The 21,267-nt window shown below is 46.3% G+C and overlaps 2 protein-coding genes across 2 annotated transcripts in view; both read right to left on the bottom strand.

Moving 5' to 3' along the window:
- The window catches only part of LOC141057297 (retinol dehydrogenase 7-like), a 119,999-nt gene extending 106,962 nt beyond the window's left edge, over window positions 1-13,037 (bottom strand). The window contains exon 1 of the mRNA XM_073553839.1: window positions 11,796-13,037. Within this exon, the coding sequence (XP_073409940.1) occupies window positions 11,796-12,165 (370 nt within the window). The 5' untranslated portion in view covers window positions 12,166-13,037. The remainder of the gene's footprint in view (window positions 1-11,795) is intronic.
- A 2,825-nt stretch (window positions 13,038-15,862) lies between these two features.
- Window positions 15,863-21,267, bottom strand: part of LOC141057298 (retinol dehydrogenase 7-like) — a 78,051-nt gene continuing 72,646 nt past the window's right edge. The window contains exon 4 of the mRNA XM_073553840.1: window positions 15,863-16,323. Within this exon, the coding sequence (XP_073409941.1) occupies window positions 15,970-16,323 (354 nt within the window). The 3' untranslated portion in view covers window positions 15,863-15,969. The remainder of the gene's footprint in view (window positions 16,324-21,267) is intronic.

Consider the following 21,267-nt stretch of genomic DNA (forward strand, 5'->3'; position numbering starts at 1 on the left):
CCAATGAATATCTGAGCGCTATGTGACAGGCTCGATGGCACAGCTGTGACCAAAGTGACTAGAGGATAAGGGAGATTTTGAATTTCTGCACACACTTGTGGACACTGGACACTTTTGGATTGTGTGAGGCCCACTGATATCTGAGCGCTATGTCACGGGCTCGATGGCACAGCTGTGACAAAAGTGACGAGAGGATAAGGGAGATTTTGAATTTCTGCACACACTTGTGGACACTGGACACTTTTGGATTGTGTGAGGCCCACTGATATCTGAGCGCTATGTGACAGGCTCGATGGCACAGCTGTGACAAAAGTGACGAGAGGATAAGGGAGATTTTGAATTTATGCAGACACTTGTGGACACTGGACACTTTTGGATTGTGTGAGGCCCACTGATATCTGAGCGCTATGTCACAGGCTCGATGGCACAGCTGTGACAAAAGTGACGAGAGGATAAGGGAGATTTTGAATTTCTGCACACACTTGTGGACACTGGACACTTTTGGATTGTGTGAGGCCCAATGAATATCTGAGCGCTATGTGACAGGCTCGATGGCACAGCTGTGACCAAAGTGACAAGAGGATAAGGGAGATTTTGAATTTCTGCAGACACTTGTGGACACTGGACACTTTTGGATTGTGTGAGGCCCACTGATATCTGAGCGCTATGTCACAGGCTCGAAGGCACAGCTGTGACCAAAGTGACTAGAGGATAAGGGAGATTTTGAATTTCTGCACACACTTGTGGACACTGGACACTTTTGGATTGTGTGAGGCCCAATGAATATCTGAGCGCTATGTGACAGGCTCGATGGCACAGCTGTGACCAAAGTGACTAGAGGATAAGGGAGATTTTGAATTTCTGCACACACTTGTGGACACTGGACACTTTTGGATTGTGTGAGGCCCACTGATATCTGAGCGCTATGTGACAGGCTCGATGGCACAGCTGTGACAAAAGTGACGAGAGGATAAGGGAGATTTTGAATTTCTGCAGACACTTGTGGACACTGGACACTTTTGGATTGTGTGAGGCCCACTGATATAATAATAATAATAATCTTTATTTTTATATAGCGCTAACATATTCCGCAGCGCTTTACAGTTTGCACACATTTTCATCACTGTCCCCGATGGGGCTCACAATCTAAATCTGAGCGCTATGTGACAGGCTCGATGGCACAGCTGTGACAAAAGTGACGAGAGGATAAGGGAGATTTTGAATTTCTGCAGACACTTGTGGACACTGGACACTTTTGGATTGTGTGAGGCCCACTGATATCTGAGCGCTATGTCACAGGCTCGATGGCACAGCTGTGACCAAAGTGACTAGAGGATAAGGGAGATTTTGAATTTCTGCACACACTTGTGGACACTGGACACTTTTGGATTGTGTGAGGCCCACTGATATCTGAGCGCTATGTGACAGGCTTGATGGCACAGCTGTGACAAAAGTGACGAGAGGATAAGGGAGATTTTGAATTTCTGCAGACACTTGTGGACACTGGACACTTTTGGATTGTGTGAGGCCCACTGATATCTGAGCGCTATGTCACAGGCTCGATGGCACAGCTATGACCAAAGTGACTAGAGGATAAGGGAGATTTTGAATTTCTGCAGACACTTGTGGACACTGGACACTTTTGGATTGTGTGTGACCCAATGAATATCTGAGCGCTATGTGACAGGCTCGATGGCACAGCTGTGACCAAAGTGACTAGAGGATAAGGGAGATTTTGAATTTCTGCACACACTTGTGGACACTGGACACTTTTGGATTGTGTGAGGCCCACTGTTATCTGAGCGCTATGTGACAGGCTCGATGGCACAGCTGTGACAAAAGTGACGAGAGGATAAGGGAGATTTTGAATTTCTGCAGACACTTGTGGACACTGGACACTTTTGGATTGTGTGAGGCCCACTGATATCTGAGCGCTATGTGACAGGCTCGATGGCACAGCTGTGACCAAAGTGATGAGAGGATAAGGGAGATTTTGAATTTCTGCAGACACTTGTGGACACTGGACACTTTTGGATTGTGTGAGGCCCACTGATATCTGAGCGCTATGTCACAGGCTCGATGGCACAGCTGTGACCAAAGTGACTAGAGGATAAGGGAGATTTTGAATTTCTGCACACACTTGTGGACACTGGACACTTTTGGATTGTGTGAGGCCCAATGAATATCTGAGCGCTATGTGACAGGCTCGATGGCACAGCTGTGACCAAAGTGACTAGAGGATAAGGGAGATTTTGAATTTCTGCACACACTTGTGGACACTGGACACTTTTGGATTGTGTGAGGCCCACTGATATCTGAACGCTTTGTGACAGGCTCGATGGCACAGCTGTGACAAAAGTGATGAGAGGATAAGGGAGATTTTGAATTTCTGCAGACACTTGTGGACACTGGACACTTTTGGATTGTGTGAGGCCCACTGATATCTGAGCGCTATGTCACAGGCTCGATGGCACAGCTGTGACCAAAGTGACTAGAGGATAAGGGAGATTTTGAATTTCTGCAGACACTTGTGGACACTGGACACTTTTGGATTGTGTGAGGCCCACTGATATCTGAGCGCTATGTGACAGGCTCGATGGCACAGCTGTGACCAAAGTGATGAGAGGATAAGGGAGATTTTGAATTTCTGCAGACACTTGTGGACACTGGACACTTTTGGATTGTGTGAGGCCCACTGATATCTGAACGCTATGTGACAGGCTCGATGGCACAGCTGTGACAAAAGTGACGAGAGGATAAGGGAGATTTTGAATTTCTGCAGACACTTGTGGACACTGGACACTTTTGGATTGTGTGAGGCCCAATGAATATCTGAGCGCTATGTGACAGGCTCAATGGCACAGCTGTGACCAAAGTGACTAGAGGATAAGGGAGATTTTGAATTTCTGCACACACGTGTGGACACTGGACACTTTTGGATTGTGTGAGGCCCACTGATATCTGAGCGCTATGTGACAGGCTCGATGGCACAGCTGTGACAAAAGTGACAAGAGGATAAGGGAGATTTTGAATTTCTGCAGACACTTGTGGACACTGGACACTTTTGGATTGTGTGAGGCCCACTGATATCTGAGCGCTATGTGACAGGCTCGATGGCACAGCTGTGACAAAAGTGACGAGAGGATAAGGGAGATTTTGAATTTCTGCACACACTTGTGGACACTGGACACTTTTGGATTGTGTGAGGCCCAATAAATATCTGAGCGCTATGTGACAGGCTCGATGGCACAGCTGTGACCAAAGTGACTAGAGGATAAGGGAGATTTTGAATTTCTGCACACACTTGTGGACACTGGACACTTTTGGATTGTGTGAGGCCCACTGTTATCTGAGCGCTATGTGACAGGCTCAATGGCACAGCTGTGACAAAAGTGACGAGAGGATAAGGGAGATTTTGAATTTCTGCAGACACTTGTGGACACTGGACACTTTTGGATTGTGTGAGGCCCAATGAATATCTGAGCGCTATGTGACAGGCTCGATGGCACAGCTGTGACAAGAGTGACGAGAGGATAAGGGAGATTTTGAATTTCTGCAGACACTTGTGGACACTGGACACTTTTGGATTGCGTGAGGCCCACTGATATCTGAGCGCTATGTCACAGGCTTGATGGCACAGCTGTGACCAAAGTGACTAGAGGATAAGGGAGATTTTGAATTTCTGCACACACTTGTGGACACTGGACACTTTTGGATTGTGTGAGGCCCACTGATATCTGAGCGCTATGTGACAGGCTCGATGGCACAGCTGTGACCAAAGTGACGAGAGGATAAGGGAGATTTTGAATTTCTGCAGACACTTGTGGACACTGGACACTTTTGGATTGTGTGAGGCCCACTGATATCTGAACGCTATGTGACAGGCTCGATGGCACAGCTGTGACAAAAGTGACGAGAGGATAAGGGAGATTTTGAATTTCTGCACACACGTGTGGACACTTTTGGATTGTGTGAGGCCCACATATCTGAGCGCTATGTGACAGGCTCGATGGCACAGCTGTGACAAAAGTGACGAGAGGATAAGGGAGATTTTGAATTTCTGCACACACTTGTGGACACTGGACACTTTTGGATTGTGTGAGGCCCAATAAATATCTGAGCGCTATGTGACAGGCTCGATGGCACAGCTGTGACCAAAGTGACTAGAGGATAAGGGAGATTTTGAATTTCTGCACACACTTGTGGACACTGGACACTTTTGGATTGTGTGAGGCCCACTGTTATCTGAGCGCTATGTGACAGGCTCAATGGCACAGCTGTGACAAAAGTGACGAGAGGATAAGGGAGATTTTGAATTTCTGCAGACACTTGTGGACACTGGACACTTTTGGATTGTGTGAGGCCCACTGATATCTGAGCGCTATGTGACAGGCTCGATGGCACAGCTGTGACAAAAGTGACGAGAGGATAAGGGAGATTTTGAATTTCTGCACACACTTGTGGACACTGGACACTTTTGGATTGCGTGAGGCCCACTGATATCTGAGCGCTATGTCACAGGCTTGATGGCACAGCTGTGACCAAAGTGACTAGAGGATAAGGGAGATTTTGAATTTCTGCACACACTTGTGGACACTGGACACTTTTGGATTGTGTGAGGCCCAATGAATATCTGAGCGCTATGTGACAGGCTCGATGGCACAGCTGTGACCAAAGTGACTAGAGGATAAGGGAGATTTTGAATTTCTGCACACACTTGTGGACACTGGACACTTCTGGATTGTGTGAGGCCCAATGAATATCTGAGCGCTATGTGACAGGCTCGATGGCACAGCTGTGACCAAAGTGACTAGAGGATAAGGGAGATTTTGAATTTCTGCAGACACTTGTGGACACTGGACACTTTTGGATTGTGTGAGGGCCACTGATATCTGAGCGCTATGTCACAGGCTCGATGGCACAGCTGTGACAAAAGTGACAAGAGGATAAGGGAGATTTTGAATTTCTGCAGACACTTGTGGACACTGGACACTTTTGGATTGTGTGAGGGCCACTGATATCTGAGCGCTATGTCACAGGCTCGATGGCACAGCTGTGACAAAAGTGACGAGAGGATAAGGGAGATTTTGAATTTCTGCAGACACTTGTGGACACTGGACACTTTTGGATTGTGTGAGGCCCACTGATATCTGAGCGCTATGTGACAGGCTCGATGGCACAGCTGTGACAAAAGTGACGAGAGGATAAGGGAGATTTTGAATTTATGCAGACACTTGTGGACACTGGACACTTTTGGATTGTGTGAGGCCCACTGATATCTGAGCGCTATGTCACAGGCTCGATGGCACAGCTGTGACAAAAGTGACGAGAGGATAAGGGAGATTTTGAATTTCTGCAGACACTTGTGGACACTGGACACTTTTGGATTGTGTGAGGCCCAATGAATATCTGAGCGCTATGTGACAGGCTCGATGGCACAGCTGTGACAAAAGTGACAAGAGGATAAGGGAGATTTTGAATTTCTGCAGACACTTGTGGACACTGGACACTTTTGGATTGTGTGAGGCCCACTGATATCTGAGCGCTATGTGACAGGCTCGATGGCACAGCTGTGACAAAAGTGACGAGAGGATAAGGGAGATTTTGAATTTCTGCACACACTTGTGGACACTGGACACTTTTGGATTGTGTGAGGCCCAATAAATATCTGAGCGCTATGTGACAGGCTCGATGGCACAGCTGTGACCAAAGTGACTAGAGGATAAGGGAGATTTTGAATTTCTGCACACACTTGTGGACACTGGACACTTTTGGATTGTGTGAGGCCCACTGTTATCTGAGCGCTATGTGACAGGCTCAATGGCACAGCTGTGACAAAAGTGACGAGAGGATAAGGGAGATTTTGAATTTCTGCAGACACTTGTGGACACTGGACACTTTTGGATTGTGTAAGGCCCACTGATATCTGAGCGCTATGTGACAGGCTCGATGGCACAGCTGTGACAAAAGTGACGAGAGGATAAGGGAGATTTTGAATTTCTGCAGACACTTGTGGACACTGGACACTTTTGGATTGCGTGAGGCCCACTGATATCTGAGCGCTATGTCACAGGCTTGATGGCACAGCTGTGACCAAAGTGACTAGAGGATAAGGGAGATTTTGAATTTCTGCACACACTTGTGGACACTGGACACTTTTGGATTGTGTGAGGCCCAATGAATATCTGAGCGCTATGTAACAGACTCGATGGCACAGCTGTGACCAAAGTGACTAGAGGATAAGGGAGATTTTGAATTTCTGCACACACTTGTGGACACTGGACACTTTTGGATTGTGTGAGGCCCAATGAATATCTGAGCGCTATGTGACAGGCTCGATGGCACAGCTGTGACCAAAGTGACTAGAGGATAAGGGAGATTTTGAATTTCTGCAGACACTTGTGGACACTGGACACTTTTGGATTGTGTGAGGGCCACTGATATCTGAGCGCTATGTCACAGGCTCGATGGCACAGCTGTGACAAAAGTGACAAGAGGATAAGGGAGATTTTGAATTTCTGCAGACACTTGTGGACACTGGACACTTGGATTGTGTGAGGGCCACTGATATCTGAGCGCTATGTCACAGGCTCGATGGCACAGCTGTGACAAAAGTGATGAGAGGATAAGGGAGATTTTGAATTTCTGCAGACACTTGTGGACACTGGACACTTTTGGATTGTGTGAGGCCCACTGATATCTGAGCGCTATGTGACAGGCTCGATGGCACAGCTGTGACAAAAGTGACGAGAGGATAAGGGAGATTTTGAATTTCTGCAGACACTTGTGGACACTGGACACTTTTGGATTGTGTGAGGCCCACTGTTATCTGAGCGCTATGTCACAGGCTCGATGGCACAGCTGTGACAAAAGTGACGAGAGGATAAGGGAGATTTTGAATTTCTGCAGACACTTGTGGACACTGGACACTTTTGGATTGTGTGAGGCCCAATGAATATCTGAGCGCTATGTGACAGGCTCGATGGCACAGCTGTGACAAAAGTGACGAGAGGATAAGGGAGATTTTGAATTTCTGCAGACACTTGTGGACACTGGACACTTTTGGATTGCGTGAGGCCCACTGATATCTGAGCGCTATGTCACAGGCTTGATGGCACAGCTGTGACCAAAGTGACTAGAGGATAAGGGAGATTTTGAATTTCTGCACACACCTGTGGACACTGGACACTTTTGGATTGTGTGAGGCCCACTGATATCTGAGCGCTATGTGACAGGCTCGATGGCACAGCTGTGACCAAAGTGACGAGAGGATAAGGGAGATTTTGAATTTCTGCAGACACTTGTGGACACTGGACACTTTTGGATTGTGTGAGGCCCACTGATATCTGAACGCTATGTGACAGGCTCGATGGCACAGCTGTGACAAAAGTGACGAGAGGATAAGGGAGATTTTGAATTTCTGCACACACGTGTGGACACTGGACACTTTTGGATTGTGTGAGGCCCACATATCTGAGCGCTATGTGACAGGCTCGATGGCACAGCTGTGACAAAAGTGACAAGAGGATAAGGGAGATTTTGAATTTCTGCAGACACTTGAGGACACTGGACACTTTTGGATTGTGTGAGGCCCACTGATATCTGAGCGCTATGTGACAGGCTCGATGGCACAGCTGTGACAAAAGTGACGAGAGGATAAGGGAGATTTTGAATTTCTGCAGACACTTGTGGACACTGGACACTTTTGGATTGTGTGAGGCCCAATAAATATCTGAGCGCTATGTGACAGGCTCGATGGCACAGCTGTGACCAAAGTGACTAGAGGATAAGGGAGATTTTGAATTTCTGCACACACTTGTGGACACTGGACACTTTTGGATTGTGTGAGGCCCACTGTTATCTGAGCGCTATGTGACAGGCTCAATGGCACAGCTGTGACAAAAGTGACGAGAGGATAAGGGAGATTTTGAATTTCTGCAGACACTTGTGGACACTGGACACTTTTGGATTGTGTGAGGCCCACTGATATCTGAGCGCTATGTGACAGGCTCGATGGCACAGCTGTGACAAAAGTGACGAGAGGATAAGGGAGATTTTGAATTTCTGCACACACTTGTGGACACTGGACACTTTTGGATTACGTGAGGCCCACTGATATCTGAGCGCTATGTCACAGGCTTGATGGCACAGCTGTGACCAAAGTGACTAGAGGATAAGGGAGATTTTGAATTTCTGCACACACTTGTGGACACTGGACACTTTTGGATTGTGTGAGGCCCAATGAATATCTGAGCGCTATGTGACAGGCTCGATGGCACAGCTGTGACCAAAGTGACTAGAGGATAAGGGAGATTTTGAATTTCTGCACACACTTGTGGACACTGGACACTTTTGGATTGTGTGAGGCCCAATGAATATCTGAGCGCTATGTGACAGGCTCGATGGCACAGCTGTGACCAAAGTGACTAGAGGATAAGGGAGATTTTGAATTTCTGCAGACACTTGTGGACACTGGACACTTTTGGATTGTGTGAGGGCCACTGATATCTGAGCGCTATGTCACAGGCTCGATGGCACAGCTGTGACAAAAGTGACAAGAGGATAAGGGAGATTTTGAATTTCTGCAGACACTTGTGGACACTGGACACTTTTGGATTGTGTGAGGGCCACTGATATCTGAGCGCTATGTCACAGGCTCGATGGCACAGCTGTGACAAAAGTGACGAGAGGATAAGAGAGATTTTGAATTTCTGCAGACACTTGTGGACACTGGACACTTTTGGATTGTGTGAGGCCCACTGATATCTGAGCGCTATGTGACAGGCTCGATGGCACAGCTGTGACAAAAGTGACGAGAGGATAAGGGAGATTTTGAATTTCTGCAGACACTTGTGGACACTGGACACTTTTGGATTGTGTGAGGCCCACTGATATCTGAGCGCTATGTCACAGGCTCGATGGCACAGCTGTGACAAAAGTGACGAGAGGATAAGGGAGATTTTGAATTTCTGCAGACACTTGTGGACACTGGACACTTTTGGATTGTGTGAGGCCCAATGAATATCTGAGCGCTATGTGACAGGCTCGATGGCACAGCTGTGACAAAAGTGACAAGAGGATAAGGGAGATTTTGAATTTCTGCAGACACTTGTGGACACTGGACACTTTTGGATTGTGTGAGGCCCACTGATATCTGAGCGCTATGTGACAGGCTCGATGGCACAGCTGTGACAAAAGTGACGAGAGGATAAGGGAGATTTTGAATTTCTGCACACACTTGTGGACACTGGACACTTTTGGATTGTGTGAGGCCCAATAAATATCTGAGCGCTATGTGACAGGCTCGATGGCACAGCTGTGACCAAAGTGACTAGAGGATAAGGGAGATTTTGAATTTCTGCACACACTTGTGGACACTGGACACTTTTGGATTGTGTGAGGCCCACTGTTATCTGAGCGCTATGTGACAGGCTCAATGGCACAGCTGTGACAAAAGTGACGAGAGGATAAGGGAGATTTTGAATTTCTGCACACACTTGTGGACACTGGACACTTTTGGATTGTGTGAGGCCCACTGATATCTGAGCGCTATGTGACAGGCTCGATGGCACAGCTGTGACAAAAGTGACGAGAGGATAAGGGAGATTTTGAATTTCTGCAGACACTTGTGGACACTGGACACTTTTGGATTGCGTGAGGCCCACTGATATCTGAGCGCTATGTCACAGGCTTGATGGCACAGCTGTGACCAAAGTGACTAGAGGATAAGGGAGATTTTGAATTTCTGCACACACTTGTGGACACTGGACACTTTTGGATTGTGTGAGGCCCAATGAATATCTGAGCGCTATGTGACAGGCTCGATGGCACAGCTGTGACCAAAGTGACTAGAGGATAAGGGAGATTTTGAATTTCTGCACACACTTGTGGACACTGGACACTTTTGGATTGTGTGAGGCCCAATGAATATCTGAGCGCTATGTGACAGGCTCGATGGCACAGCTGTGACCAAAGTGACTAGAGGATAAGGGAGATTTTGAATTTCTGCAGACACTTGTGGACACTGGACACTTTTGGATTGTGTGAGGGCCACTGATATCTGAGCGCTATGTCACAGGCTCGATGGCACAGCTGTGACAAAAGTGACAAGAGGATAAGGGAGATTTTGAATTTCTGCAGACACTTGTGGACACTGGACACTTTTGGATTGTGTGAGGGCCACTGATATCTGAGCGCTATGTCACAGGCTCGATGGCACAGCTGTGACAAAAGTGATGAGAGGATAAGGGAGATTTTGAATTTCTGCAGACACTTGTGGACACTGGACACTTTTGGATTGTGTGAGGCCCACTGATATCTGAGCGCTATGTGACAGGCTCGATGGCACAGCTGTGACAAAAGTGACGAGAGGATAAGGGAGATTTTGAATTTCTGCAGACACTTGTGGACACTGGACACTTTTGGATTGTGTGAGGCCCACTGATATCTGAGCGCTATGTGACAGGCTCGATGGCACAGCTGTGACAAAAGTGACGAGAGGATAAGGGAGATTTTGAATTTCTGCAGACACTTGTGGACACTGGACACTTTTGGATTGTGTGAGGCCCACTGATATCTGAGCGCTATGTCACAGGCTCGATGGCACAGCTGTGACAAAAGTGACGAGAGGATAAGGGAGATTTTGAATTTCTGCAGACACTTGTGGACACTGGACACTTTTGGATTGTGTGAGGCCCACTGATATCTGAGCGCTATGTCACAGGCTCGATGGCACAGCTGTGACAAAAGTGACTATAGGATAAGGGAGATTGGATTGCTTTTAAAAAAGCAGTTTCCAGAGCAGTGGGTAAACAGCAATGCCAGCCTGTCAGGAAGCCTTAAAAGGCAGCCCAACAACCAACACCACTGATACACCACAATATAGCCTCCCCTTGCACTGCACACACAGTGACTGGTGTGTTGTGCAGGCCAAATTGCTAGCAGCAGAAGCAGTTTTTTTTTCTTCTCAGCAGGACAAAAAAAAAAAATTGGGATTGCTTTTAAAAAAGCAGTTTGCGGAGCAGTGGGTAAACAGCAATGCAGCAATGTCAGGAAGCCTTAGAAGGCAGCCCAACAACCAACACCACTGATACACCACTATATAGCCTCCCCTTGCACTGCACACACAGTGACTGGTGTGTTGTACAGGCAAAATCGCTAGCAGCAGAAGCAGTTTTTTTTTCTTCTCAGCAGGACAAAAAAAACAAAATTGGGATTGCTTTTAAAAAAGCAGTTTGCGGAGCAGTGGGTAAACAGCAATGCAGGAATGTCAGGAAGCCTTAGAAGGCAGCCCAACAACCAACACCACTGATACACCACTATATAGCCTCCCCTTGCACTGCACACACAGTGACTGGTGTGTTGTACAGGCAAAATCGCTAGCAGCAGAAGCAGTTTTTTTTTTCTTCTTCCCTGCCTAACGCTCTCCCTACAGAATCAGCAGCAACCTGTCCCTATGCTAAGATCGGCAGAAGTAAGATGGCGGTCGGCGTGCACGCCCTTTTATACCCCCTGTGACGCCCACCAAAGCAAGCCAATCACTTGCATGCCCTTCTGAAAGATGGTGACCCGTGCCTATGTCATCACGTTGCCCACAGTGTCCGTGGATCCTGATTGGCTGAAAAAGAGCGCAAAACAAACTTTTGAAACGCGACTTTGGCGCGTAAGTCGCCGACCTCGTGGCCGACCTTATCCTAGGGTCGGGTTTCGTTTCATGAAACCCGACTTTGCCAAAAGTCAGCGACTTTTGAAATTTTTCGACCCGTTTCGCTCAACTCTACTAATAACCTTCTTACCTTTGTCAGGGAGGTTTTCCTTCACGTATTGTTTCACCTTCTCCATCTCTTCATCACTGGTCACATCTAGCCTGATAACTTTCACCTGCCCAGGGGATGAATGGTTTATCAGAGCCTGAGCTCCGTCTCCATCTGGCAAAAGACAAGCAGCAAAGACGGTGAATCCCATATCAAGCAGCCGGTGAGCCAGCAGGTTTCCAAAGCCCGAGTCACAGCCTGTGATGAGCACCGCTCTTCCCTGAGGATTGAAGAATACATCTTTGTCTCTTAGCTTTGTATAGATTACAATCGACAATAGTCCAAAGAGCAATATATATACAAGGGTCTGTGTGTCCAGCCAGCAGGACAACAGCCAAAGAACAGAGACCATAGCTCCAGCTTCAGTGTATGCTCATAAGACCAGGACGTTCAATGCTCAGTCACAAGTCAACACCAGAGGAAAAGAAACCTCCTTCTTCACATGTCTCTCACACTTTTAATTACATTGTGGGAAAACTAAATACACCTTTCCTTTGTGCCTTAAGATAAACTGTTGAAGCATATACAATAGCTGCAGGCTTATGCTGGCACCTGCATCAAACCAAATAGCAGATGTTGCAGTGTCACCTTAAACCTTAACGTGGTATAACCTTTGACATTTGTTGCAAATTGATTTATACACCAAAAATGTCTGAAAGGCACAAATTCTGCTTACAGGACTCTCATCTCCAAAAATCAGCACTCGAATGGTACGTTCACACCAGATTGTTTTGATGAAGATTTAGAAACAGAATTTGTTCCTAATTCCACATTAAAAATGCATCAAATACTCTTTGAATACATTTTCAGTATATTTTAATGGGAAAAACTCCTTTAATGCACGCAGTGCTGTTTTTTTTTCCATGTTTTGCTGAAGTTAATTTTTTTCTCTAAGCCAACACTATTATATTCAATATGTAAAATAAGGTTACAGGTCACTGAGGGATCAGTGACCTGTCATAAGCCCATAAGGAGGAATACCTATTCAGAGCACCACATGAAGACCTCTTCACCGGCGACCCTAAAGCATGAAAATCTCATTAACTTAAAACTGCAAATAAAGATTAAACAACAACCACAAGATGGATTTCATCAACCAAGATATCATTGTCATCAGTATAATGGCGACAACCTGACACTGTCTGTAGTTTAATGTGCACAATCCTGCTGACAGGTTCCCTTTAAAGAACCTGCACATGGCTCTGCCAAAGATTGTGGGTTTTTTGCTTACCCCCTAGTGATTCACAGCTCCCATAAACTACAGTGGCGAAAGCATAGACACAGAGACCATCTCTCTAATTCACATACTACTTTCTGGAGTGCAGGGTGGATTAGGAGACCCCCTACTCCTGATGTATGAGGCATCCAGAGACATCTACACAGGGCACCATTAGTACTGGTCAGTCTCTTCTCCTCAGCTGCTGACACTTCTCCTCTGTGTGTGGCTGATCACATATAGTTAACCTGTCAGGCAAGCTTTTCTCTGTCCATATGGTTAGGGACCACACAGAATGGCATCGCCGGCCGAATGTGGCCCCCGGGCCGCAGATTGTGCACCCCTATTTTAGGTGTTGTTTTTCTTGTACCTTGTGATCTCTTCGGCTTTTGTGTGTCAGCTCTCTTCTTGTAAACTTTCATGTTGTGATGATGCAGATCATTTTTTCTGTGTGTTCTAAATAAAACAGTTAATTTCTTTACAGGCATATTGTACTGGTACATAGCGATACAGCTCTCTATATAAGACATCACTCAGACGTCCATTTTTCATGGTTTTCATAGATAAAACACTTCCTCAATATTGTCTATGAAGCTGTTCACAAGTCTATTTTATTTTTTATGGACCATGTGTCAGCAAAAATATCATGGATACTTCTTTCTTTATCTGTCATAGATGAAAATAACATTTAGCTGTCTATTTATCAATGAAAATCATGGACAGTACATGGATGGCATCAGTGTGTAGTCTGTGTGCTTTACAATTTACTTACTCAGTCTGAGAGCTTGTGGAAGGTCAGTTTTTTTGTCTCCTTTCACCTGGTGTTGGTGCTGTGTGGTGGCCATTGTTGTTGTGGTTTTGTACTTATGGGGCAGTGTGGCCTGGAGTAATGGGGACTTAAGGCCCCGTCACACTAAGCGAGATCGCTAGCGACGTCGCTTAAACGTCACCGATTTTGTGACGCAGCAGCGATATTGCTAGCGATATCGCTACATGTGACACTTACCTCCGACCGGCTCCCCCGCTGGCTATCACTGATCGCGCGAGAACGTCCTGGGCCGTTTCTGGACGGCCACTTCCTGCTGGGCTTCCTGCTGGCGCCGACGAGCGACACGTGGACGCGGGTGGGAGGACGTCTTCATCGCCGCGTCTGACAGGTAAGTAACGACCGCCGACCGCTATTACGACGCTGTGAGATCTGCCTGTTTGGCAGCTCACTAGCGACCATTTAGCGATGCACCAGCGATCCTGACCGGGTCGTATCGTGGTCGGGATCGCTGGTGCATCGCTAAATGTGACGGGACCCCTAGTCTTGCAGCATGGACGTTGTGAGGCACCAGGCCGCCCGCCATGCTGGTGCATTGTCGCCGTGATTGTGGCTAGTGCAAAACGCCGCTCCTTTAATGCTATAAAAAGTTAGGACCCACTGAGAAGTTCGCTGTGAAGTGGGCTACATACTGTCTGATCAGAATGCTAAACTACAAACCTCATGTTCAGTTCAGTAAATTTTTGCCTAGGGGCATTAGATCAACTTTTGATTTTTGGATGTCTTTTCTGCAGTTCAGTCTCTTGCCTTTTTTATGCTGCTCTCGGATTACATAGCAGATTCCCTTTAATTCCTTTCTGACATAGTGCGTAATAATACATCCATGTGACCTGGGCCTATCTGACCAGGGACGGGTTATTACAACATCGCAATCGCCCGTACACACGAGGGGTGTTGGCGATTTCTGCCCGGTGTCAGCTGATTCTGACAGCTGACACCCAGCACTAAGTTCCAGAAACAGTCACACACGGCTCCTGGCATTTTAACCCCCAAAATGCTGCGATTGAACGCGATCGCAGCATTCCGGGAGCCCCTCTGCCTTTGGAAACCCTGCGTCACGGTCGTTGCCATGGTAACCCGATATCGTCATGACGACATCCGGGTCACCAGAGCTAGGAAACTTGCAGATCATGCACACTGTATTCTACTTTATTCAAGAACAATTTCCCTCCATTATATACAGAAATGCAATACTTATTGACAAAATGGAAATCACTCCATCTTTCACTATTAGGACACATTTCAGCAATAAAAATGGACTATCCTCCCAAAAATGTTATATCTTTTTAAAACTTTACCCATATCGGTCCCACTCAGAGATTTACATGCTTTTCAAGCAGTCATTTTAAATTTCATAGGTGAAGGAAATTTAACATTTGAAAAATTTTCAATAAAATTTACAAGTTGTAAAAAAAAAATGGGGTGGGCTCCTGTGCAATTTTGATAACCAGCAGAGAGAAGTCCCATAACTGGGGGCTGATGTTAAAAATCTTGGGCAAGGAACGATACCCCACAAGGTTCCTGGTGTGAGTTGATATTAATAGCCTGGGAAGGGTTCAGAGATATTGCCTCCTCTCCTACTCCCCGGCTACCAATATCAGCCCTAAGCCACCCCAGAAATGGCACATCCATAAGATGCTCCAAATCTGACGCTAAGCCTAGCTCTTCCCACTGCCATGTGGCAGTGGTAAGTGGAGTAATAGGGTTGGGGGGTTGATGTCACCTTTATATTGTCAGGTGACATCATGCCCAGGAGTTAGTAATACTGTGTTCTGTTGATGCATACATCATAATGAACTCACTGGGGCTGTTGCTACAAGTAATCAGAAATAATAATCAGTGATTTTGATTTCTAGGTTTTGGGGTGGCCTATTCAGGGCAAAAAAAGTCTACAAATCTAGAAATCTACTACCCTCCCCCAACATAAGACAAACATTGTTCAAAAGAAGGCCTGTTTCTGATCAGTGATGTATCCCCTCCAAAACAGCAATCAGCCCCAACGCAAAAGAGAGAAATAGTATTTTTAATTCCTGACCACTCTCTACAATTTATCTTTAGGCCACCTACAGAGGGGATTACTATTCTTAATCAGACTTCAATCCTCCCATTGCATTTTATTTATGAGATTTATTTTTTCTTTTAGTGCCATAATGTAGAATTTTATCAAAAAGCAAAGTTGGAAGCCATAGATATAGGTAAAGAATAACTTTTTCTGCAAAACTCATGACCAGATAACGAGCTTTTGGTGAAGGCGATGTGAGAGCGTCTACAATGGTGTCCACAACTTCATAGCTCTTCCTGCTGCCGCAATTAAATTTCTTCTTTATAAAGTTTATCGCACGTTCAATGGATTTTTTCCTGTAGACCTCCTTTACCTCTACAGACAGAGAGTCCCAGATTTTTTCTGCATCCACATGTGGCTGAATTTTTGTGGCTGGAGCATAATTACCAGGCGTTATTATACATACCTGCAAGAGAACAGTTATATAATTATAATAGATCCAGTTTTTTTGAGTGTTCAGTTTCTAAGGCTGTAGATCACTTTTGTACTTTTATCCATTCAATAGTAAATGTGGCACCACAGTACTAGGGCTCCTATACAGGCCTTCCATACCCCTGACCTGTACAATCTCTGTGCAGTCTGAGGGGGTATTATGCAATTCTATGGAGGTCCTATTACTACTCCTTACAAAAATGGGCCCTAAGTCACAAAAGCTACTTAGGGGCATTTTTTTCACTCTTTTACAATCTTATTAATACAATTTCTACATGACTGTGGAATTAAAGTCACTTTTTCATCTGGCTGTTGAGTTAGTTGCTGCAGACTGTAGCTAACGCATAACACAAAAATATACTGTATAATTTGCTGATTTTTAAGCTAATTAAAGACATTTTCCAATACACTTAAAGGGGTTGGCCACCTTTAGGAACATTTTTACTTACCATAAATGCATGTGTTCGTTCTCCGACATTTAATTCATAATCCCTCATTATCTGCTTGTTAATGTTTATAGTGTTTTCTGGCTCCATCTAGTGACCAGAGTCATAACTGCAGTGTTATTGTGTGTTTTACTTTCATTTTGCCATTCCCTCCATTTGCAATGAATTCTGGTAAGGTTGCAATGCACTCTGGTCGCCTTTTGCAAAGGATTATGGTTAGTTCAGCCCCATTTTCCCTCCAGTCCACCATTCTCCTTCTGCCTGCATTCAGGAAGCATCTCATTTCTCTTCTCCCCTTGTGACAGCATCGCTGTTTCACCGCGCCAATATACCACCACGTTCAATAAAGCACATATTCAACCTACAGTCTCCTTATTGGACCCCGGTATAGTGGTTTTGCTGCCTGTATAAGCTACATGAATTCTGCTTCATTGAGTGAGGACAGAACAGTGAAACAGCAGCTATCCAGCTAGCGGGAACTCAGAGAAAGAAGAGTCTTCCATCCTGCAGGGGCCAGTGACACACCGGCCATCCAGCTAGTTGAATTCTGGAAAAAGACAGCCTTCCATCCAGCTTGCAGGAACTAGTGAAACTGCACCCACCCACCTAGTGAGATTCAAGTCACCGGCTACACAGAGACTCTCACAGCTATAGCAATCTCTGCACAGCCAAGCATTCCTCCAAGACACCATGTGCCACAAAACACACAGGACAAAATCTGTTACTTCTGTCTCCTCAAAGACTATATTCAACAGGAGCGCGGTCGCCATTGCCCGCGCAAATGCTGAAGATGCCAAAATGTGAGCAAGCTATGCTGAAGAAGAGATGAAACTTAAATTAGAGAAAGCACGCTTAAATGACCAAGAGAGAAAGGCGCAGTTAGAGAAGGCACGCGTGGACGCCACATTAGAGAGCCTAGCAGTAAAAAGAGAAGCTGCTGCAGCACTAGTCGAAGCAGAATCTCTAGAAGCCGCGTACCACCCTGGGCTGCATAGCCGAAGCAGTACGTTAAGTCTGAAGTTGCCACTGCAAGATTCGTCACAACGCACATCTCAATATGTTAATGAACTTCCTGATCTGAACTATAACCAAGAACACGACACATCCAGTGAAGCGAGTGAGAGTCATAATGAGGCTCAGCTCCAGGAAAACGTGGAACAAAACAACTCTGCTAATGACTACCTTGCCCCTCGCCAGGTAACTAACGTGAATCACCTTGCTGACACACCGCACATCAGACCAAAGCAATATGACACTAGCTGGCGCCATCCTGAGGATACTAACAGGTATGAGCGCACCTCACATCACTATCAGGGTGACCATCACCAGTATACTCTGCTGACAACCCATTCACAACAGAATTTGCTAAGTTCTTCACACGACGTGATCTGGTTGCCAAGGGACTTATGAAATTCACTGACCATGCTGAAGGTTACAGAGCTTGGAAAGCTTCCTTCCAAAATGTCACTGGAGACTTGGGGCTACAACACAGGGAAGAGATAGACCTCTTAGTCAAATACCTAGGAGAAGAGTCAGTCAAACATGCAGTAAGAATCAGAGACATTAATATAAACCACCCTCAAATCGGCCTCAAAGCGATCTGGAAGAGACTGGATGAGTGTTACGGCTCAGCAGAGGTAATAGAGAGAGCCTTGTTCAAAAGAATCAATGACTTTCCTAAAATATCTAACAAAGGTCTCCAGAAACTTAGAGAACTAGGTGACCTGCTAAAGGAAGTCCTAGTTGCCAAATGTGAAGGTGACCTACAAGGACTTGCATTCCTTCACACAGCCAAAGGTGTTAACCCTAGAGTCCAAAAGTTGTCCTACAATCTACAGGAGAGGTGGCTCACACATGGTTCCACGTACAAATACAAACACAGTGTTCCATTCCCTCCCTTCTCCGTTTTTGTAGACTTTACACACAAACAAGCGACAATCAGAAATGATCCCAGCTTTGATTTTGCAATGTCATATGCCTCACCGTCACCAGCTGCAAACCCACGCAGAACATCTGTGTCAGTGCAAAAGACTTATGTTTCTTCTCCAAGTTCCAATTACAGGTCTGCTGGCCGCTCTCAGAGACAAAGATACAGTGCCCACTGTGGCGTCCCTGAGGCTCAGTCGCCACAGAGGTACTGCACCTCCTCCTGAGGTGTGGTATCCCACCATCCAGGTAAGGTGGAGACTCCTGACCACGCTCCAACACCTGCACCCCACCCCACAAAGTAGTGTGGCAAAGCACCTTCGGCGACTCCCTGCTTGGAGTATAGCAAAGCACCCATTGGTGGCTCCCTGCTTGGAACACGAAACGTGCTGGGAGATGGGTGGAGTTAGATTACATTACAAGGAGCAGGAAGAGTTTAGGATGAGAGGTCAGTTGGTTAGAGAGTTGGAGAGAAAAAGATCCCTGTAGAGAGGGAAAGATGGATGGAAGTGCTGCAGCAGATCCCAGTGACCTGGGTCTGCTGGCACGGTAAAGGAAAACAGAGAGAGCAACATAGACTGAAAGCCTGATTCTCCATAGAAAGAAAGATTAGTACGGAACGTGAGGAGTAAAAGGGAACAGAGGACGTGGGTTAGAAGAGAACCCTTCCGAGAAGTTCCAAGCGCAAGGCCGGGGTCCGGTCCCCTAGGTTGTACGGATACTAATGGTCCTGCAGCAGACACCGGAGGAATAGAAGTAGTGACCACTTTATTCTCACACAAGACTTGGGGGTACAACAGCAACTGGATAGTGAGCCGGGACTTAGTAGCAAGAAGTCCCCGAAGCAGGCTACAGCTGTCTGCCGTACAAGTAGAGTTCATAAGAACATCGGACAAGAGGAACTCCAGTGTAACTCAGTACTAGGAGTACTTCATTTAAAGGCGCTATAAGAGGAGACGTTCAGAAAGGCATCTGTTGGCAGAGTGTTGGAAAGGAGTATTCCATCTGGCCTGGAGGTTGACTGAGTCCCTGACCCGGAGGACATGGCATGGAGGCAGGCACCTGTTTGTACAACAGACTGTGAGTAAAGCTTTGGAACTACATGCCCTGGTGTCCTCCACTTATTCCCTGCGCCATCCCGCCTAGCACAGCCACCACCTCTGTGCCTGACACTACACCATCTAAGTGTCACTTCACCTACACTGCCCTGGGACTCCAGCCCTGCCTGTGGAGGGCTATAACATCACTGCTGCACCACACCATCTGTCCCAGAGGATCTGTCTGCAGCGTCGGCTTACATCTTCATTGCTGAACACCACAGGTGGCGTCACGAATCACTTATAAACTTTCATCACTATAAGCACACTGCAACAGCCCCCTTTTATAATGGGCACCCAGGGCCACGGGCCAGGTTAAAGCTGCCGTGACATTTCCCATTGGAGCTCATCGGGCCCGGTACCGAGTACCCCACAGCCCTGGGTGTGAGGGCGACCCACGCACTCCATTAGAAGCCTCATCCTCTCCTGCAATGCAGATCCTTCAGGGGAAAATCTATGCCAGATTGCAGAATCTTCCTGAAAGAGAACGGTATCTGCTACAAGTGCTGCTCATCCACAACTCATCTTGCCAGGGATTGCAAGGTCAGTGTAAAATGCTCAGAGTGTGGCACCACAGACTGTAACACTGCTCTACACCCTGGCCCAGCTCCATGGAGTGCACAAAACATGCCTGCTGACAGTGAGCATGGCGGGGAGGAAAGTCACATTGATGCAGCTACGCGAAAGATCACTTCACAATGTACTGAAGTCTGTAAAGGGACAATAGACAGTAGGTCCTGTTCAAAAATATGTCTTGTCAGAGTGTACCCAATGGGTCATAGAGACAAAGCTGTAAGACTGTATGCTATCTTAGATGATCAAAGTAATCGATCCTTGGCTATATCAACATTCTTTGACCTATTCAACATCAAAGGACCAAGCACCCCCTACTCATTAAAGACATGTGCAGGTACTGTGCCAACAGCAGGTAGGAAAGCTACTGACTACCAAATTGAATCCTTAGACAGACAATTCTGCCTACCACTACGTACAATCATCGAGTGTAACCAGATCCCAGACAATAGATCTGAAATACCTACTATGGATGTGGCAATTCATCACGCTCACTTAAAACGCATAGCATACCTTATACCGGAACTCGACCATCAAGCTCAGATAATACTGCTGTTGGGAAGAGATCACCTACAGGTCCATAAAGTGAGATGTCATATCAATGGACTCCACAATGCTCCCTATGCCAAAAGGCTAGACCTAGGATGGGTCATAATAGGAAACGTATGCTTGGGATATATGCACGCCCCATCTTCTGTGACATGTATGCTAACAAATACATTGGAGAAAGGACGCCCATCTCTGTCTCAACCTTGCAACAACGAGTTCCATGTCAAGGAACTACCACACAGCATCCAACTGCCCAATCATTTAATAGACTTTACTCATGACAGCAGTATGGTGTCAGGAAGCTATGAGGATCAGTTGGGGTGCACA

Source organism: Dendrobates tinctorius, unplaced genomic scaffold, assembly GCF_039654945.1.
Source record: "Dendrobates tinctorius isolate UK_male_01 unplaced genomic scaffold, ASM3965494v1 ptg000203l, whole genome shotgun sequence".
In the NCBI taxonomy this organism is placed as follows: domain Eukaryota; kingdom Metazoa; phylum Chordata; class Amphibia; order Anura; family Dendrobatidae; genus Dendrobates; species Dendrobates tinctorius.